Here is a 5,218-nt window from a genome sequence, read left to right as displayed (position 1 = left end):
AAAGAAATTATTTATAAATTAAAAAAATAAAGCTTACTGAATATTTTTTATATTCTTGTATGTAAAGTTTCTCTATTTTTTGATTTCACCCCTGCAATTTTCAAGCATAATATTTTTAGAATTTCAATTTTTGTACACGTACTATATATAAATGTAAAGCTTCAATATTGCATATAGTATATATTTTTGACTTCAATACAAGTGTTTGCTTTAGTAAGCTATTTATGTACCATATATATGTAAATCAAAAAAGATTTCTGCAAAAGTGAGATTTGTATGTGAATTGTTTTGAATTGTTCCGTTAATTCCATTAATATCAATTGGATTCCTGTTTAGGTTTGCTTTGTTGTTTGTTAAATGTGAAATACTTATGTATGTATGTATATGTATACATCTACATGCGATTTCAATTCTAAGAATCTGCAAAAATTTCCAAAAGGCCCGTTTTTTCCGCTTTCATCCTCTGACTTCCTACCACGTAATAAATTTATGTTTTGTTTTTGTTGTTTGTTAATTTACTCAGCACATTTGGTTAAGTTTATTCGCTCCTGATTGCGGCTCGAGCTTCGAGAAGATTTTCGATTGAGCGGTTCCAAATATGCCGCTGGAGTCCAACCCTCTGCATTGGCTTCTGTGGGAATGAGAAAGGCGTTGAAGAAAAAAATAGCGAAAAATTAGATTTTATAAAAATTATTTAATATTTATAGAGAATGCATGCTAAATTTAGTTTGCAATAAAATAGTTTAATATATTGCTTAAATACCTCACAATATATTAATAAAAAAAGTAATAAATTTATAAAAAAAAAATAACAAGCTACATCCAGTTTTTAATAAAACTATATAATGGATTTAATAAATATCTCCCATTTATTAAAAAAAAAAAAAAATTTATTACAAGTTTTTTAAATTTCCATTAATATCTGACAACACTTATGTTAGAACAAGTGGCTAACTATCACTAAAAATCCTAATCTTTAGCAACATTATCAAGCAATAAATCAGCCAAATGTGATATAAAAACACACATTCCATCATCTCAGTTTTCAATTATCAACCACACAATAATGTTTATTAGGGTGCGTTAAAAATATAGATAATGGAAAACCTTAATATAATATTTATTGCTGATATTACAGCATAACAACGAAGCATTGTTGCGCAACGTTTACATAAAAATACGCCTATTCGTCAAAATGTTGCTAAACTAATATTTGTTGTCAGGAACATTGTCACACAACATTTATATAAAAATACGCCTATTTGTCAACATGTTTTCAAACATATATTTGTTGCTAGCAACATTGTTGCACAACATTTACATAAAATTACACCTAACAAAATTAATTACTTTTGGCAACAAATTATTAGTTATGTTAAAAATTTCTTCGGCAACATTGCTTAACAACATTTGAATTTAAGATTTAGTGTTTATTAGGGTGCGATTAAAAGTTAGATAATGGACACCGATATTGTGTTAAACAAGCTTTTAATATTTATTACCGAAATAGAAATTACAGCATACAAATCGCTGTCAACATGTTGCTGACCTAATATTTGTTTCTAGCAGTATTGTTGCGCAACGTTTACATAAAAATACGCCTATCTAAATTAAATGGTTATGGCAAAAAATTATTAATTATGTTAAAAAAATTTTTGGGAACATTGCTTAGCAATATTTGAAATTTACAAATCGCGTAAATTTTAAAGTTGTGACAGAAATGCTTCAAGAATTAAAAATCAATAATAGGAGGAGTGGCAGGAGAAGAGAAATAGCTTTGGGTGAACTTATACTGTCGAAAAGCTGACTCTTCCATGATAGAAATATAGATAGCCATCATGAAAGCCCAATGTTGAGGAAAGGTTACCTTATCATTGTTATAAAGGAGCTATTGGGAAGCGGTGGGGTTGCCGAGAGATATGTGGCAATTGCAGAGCCACTAGCTTTCAATCAACTCTTGTTTCAGACTGCCAGATTAGACTTTCAAGCAAAAGTGGCAGGCCTTTTTTACAGGCCTCGTTGACAATAAGCTCAAAGCTAGTTAATAAGTAACCGGATACTGTCTTATTGGCCTTCGTGAGTGCCATATAAAGATTCTGGAGGACGCAACTTGTCAAAATTGCAATGAGGAAGAAATATACAAAATGAGTTTTGTTGATATGCGATTGGGATTCGTGGCTTCACGAGAAATCAGCTTATTTACCTAACCTAAGGTAAAGATGTTGCGCAACATATGCGAGAGTAATTTGTATCTGGCAACATTTTTGTACCAATACTGTTGCTTGAAATTTTAGTAATGTATCTCGCAAACTTCTTTTGTAACACTTGTGTATGAAAATTGATAGATTAAAATGGGAATAGAAAAATCTGCCTTTAGTATTGTGACTCAAAATTGATCTAGCAACATTACTGTGGAGCAAACGCATAACTACTATTGCTAATATATCGCAATTACTTTGGGATATGGACAATTTTAAGCGGTCATTAGATTGAACAGAATAAAGTAATTATAATTTGTATAAAATATTACAGCTCAACATCTGTTGCCAGAATTAGAGGCTCTTGGAATATTGCATACATATGATCAAATTTGAGCCAGACTATGCTTTTAAGCTCCGTCCAAAAACTGAATGAATAAAAAAAAAACTAATTCTTGGGTTGGTCAAACCATTTTATCAGCTCTCCTTATGTCAATTAGTTGTGTTTGGCAGCAGTTTGTTTATGAAGCGAAAACTTTGTCTGGCAACTTTTATCATGGAAAACAATTTAACTACGAGTTCGATCGAAATTTTAGGGTTCAGGACTACGGAATTGTTGAAAATGTTGCAGAAGATTTCATGGGAGTTTCAGGAGCATGTATTGAGGGATATTCCGAAGTTTTTTTGTTGATCCGAATCAAATTTGATCAAAGGATACATCAAAATGTTTGAGAAGAGTGCAAGAGCACGTTTGAAGGCTATTTTAAAGTTGTTTCGTCAATCCGGTTCAAATTTGATCAGATGGTAGTTTGATGAACATTTTTCTTTGCTATATACTTATGTATAAAATATTAACATATAAATACAATGCTATTAAAAAAGCATAGAAACACCAACACCACAACAAATATATACGTATAACGTATATTATATTAACTACTCATAGTAGCTATAAAACTGGTGCTTGGTTCTATCATATTTACATATATGTACATATACTAAGCATTTACAAATTTACATAATTTATATATTGCATTATATACTTATTTTATGTACATATATACATTGGCACTTAAATAATACAATTGAATTACCTAAAACACGCACAAACCACCAGCCAGCACAGCCCACCTTCAACAATTCAATCGCATCACCTTCGCGCATTGAGACCTCCGAGTGTCCCATAGCCGCATAATCGGCAAGGGCAACAAATTTACTGCCCTAAAATTATACGATTAGCTATTTTACAAAAATGCACGCCACAATTTAAGCGAAATTTTATCAATAACGGTACTTAAACGCTACTTAAACTAAGCAACGTTGCATTTTTCAAATTTATCAAATGTCGAATTTCTTGTGTTTTTGGTGAAATTTAGCATAAAATTGCTGATAAATTTTCTTAACCCTTTAGCTACGCACTTTTTTGCGAATAATTTGTATCAAATGTAATTWATACATAATTTTAAATTGCAGCGAAAGGATTGTGAGAAATGCGTTTGTGTCGTTAACAAGAAGCGTCACTGCAACAAGACAGCATTTACTATTTATTTATATACTTATGTGGAACACTATGTAAATTAAAAAGAAAAATGGCGTGGGCAATGCTTTGCACTAAATTAAAAGATTGCGCGGTGTTCGCAAGGCAAACGCGTAATGCAACAACTATGGAGAACAAGTAAAAATGAGCAACGAATGCCGCCGAGGCAAATACGATTTTACACATACATATATATGTAATATATAATTAATTATTGTATATTGTTTAAATAAGCATTATTTATAAGCGCAAAACGTATATGTCAACACAACTTATTAATTATTTGAGCATTTTTGTTTACTTTTTTAATTAATATTTTATAATTTGCGATATTTTTTTGTATTTTTTTACATATCAAAGTAAACGAAAATCAACGTAATTCAATTGAAATGAAACAAATCTATAAGCAAAAATTTATGCACTGGAGGATATGCTTGTTTATGTATTGTATATGTGTGTGGGGTGCGTGAACGCTTGATTTCTGTGCATGGCTGTGAGGGTTTGTGCTGCTGTGGGTGTGATTTTGTGGGTGGGTGCATATGTACATATGTATGTAAATGTGGTGGTTGGTGAATGATTTATAACGGTATCATATTTCATTTTGTTGTTTGTGCATTTGGAGCTGTGCTCTTCTCGCTAAAACACTATTTTATATTGTGGATTTTCTAGTAATATATACACACGTACATAGAATATACATAGATTATCATATTGCTTAAAATATGTTTAAAAATGTCGAATATGATTTTTAAAGCTATAATTTAAAACAAAAAAATATCAAAGTTATGGTTATTTTTTGTTTGTTTTCTACGCGGATCAAATTTGAAAAACACTACGGACAAAATCGATATCGAAAACAAAATCGATAACTAAAAAAAAAAAAAAATTCTAACAATCAAAAAAAAAAAAAATTACTTAAAAAGTCATCGTAAGCAGTCGTCATATATGATTTTTCAAAGCTTTAATTTTTTCATGTATTTAAAAAACATTCCCAAATGATTGCTATTTCTTTATTTTCTAGGCTGATTAAATTTGAAAAATTTTAGAAATCAAACCGGAAGCGAAAAATATACTTAAAAAAATAAAATTTCAAAATAAAAAAATAAAAATTCTAGAAATCAAACAGGAATCGAAAAAAAAATTTAAAAAAATATTCTTCAAAAAGTCAACAATAACGACATAAAGTAAAAATTCTAGAAATCAAAAGGAATCGAAAAAAAAAATTACTTCAAAAGTCGTCGTAAGCAGCTGTCAACAATAACGATATAAACTAAATTTTTTTATTAAAAATTATTTTTCGAAATATTTGTGCAATACTTTTGCCATTAACACCGTTGTGAAAAACCTAATTGCCTTCAAAAAATATTATTTCCTGAACATTTGCTCTGAAACGTTATTTAAAAAGTAAAAAAGTAATTGACATACACATTTTATAATTTTTTTTTTGGAAAAATATGATATAAAAAATTTCATATTTCGTTGA

At 29.5% G+C, this 5,218-nt stretch overlaps 1 protein-coding gene across 2 annotated transcripts in view; it reads right to left on the bottom strand.

Annotated features, from left to right (window-relative positions):
• Positions 1-83: 83 nt before the first annotated feature.
• Positions 84-5,218, bottom strand: part of LOC108969329 — a 39,445-nt gene continuing 34,310 nt past the window's right edge. Inside the window, exons 8-9 of one of the 2 annotated variants that reach the window (XM_018933972.1) lie at positions 3,293-3,419; positions 84-631 (exon numbers count right to left, since the gene is read on the bottom strand). In XM_018933972.1, coding sequence (XP_018789517.1) covers positions 516-631; positions 3,293-3,419 — 243 coding nt within the window. In that variant the 3' untranslated portion in view covers positions 84-515. The remainder of the gene's footprint in view (positions 632-3,292; positions 3,420-5,218) is intronic. The other variant, XM_018933973.1, reaches the window with a different exon arrangement.

The sequence above is a fragment of the Bactrocera latifrons genome, unplaced genomic scaffold (assembly GCF_001853355.1).
Source record: "Bactrocera latifrons isolate USDA-ARS-PBARC rearing strain unplaced genomic scaffold, ASM185335v1 scaffold_249, whole genome shotgun sequence".
Taxonomy (NCBI): domain Eukaryota; kingdom Metazoa; phylum Arthropoda; class Insecta; order Diptera; family Tephritidae; genus Bactrocera; species Bactrocera latifrons.
This window is presented reverse-complemented; position numbering and strand designations above follow the sequence as displayed.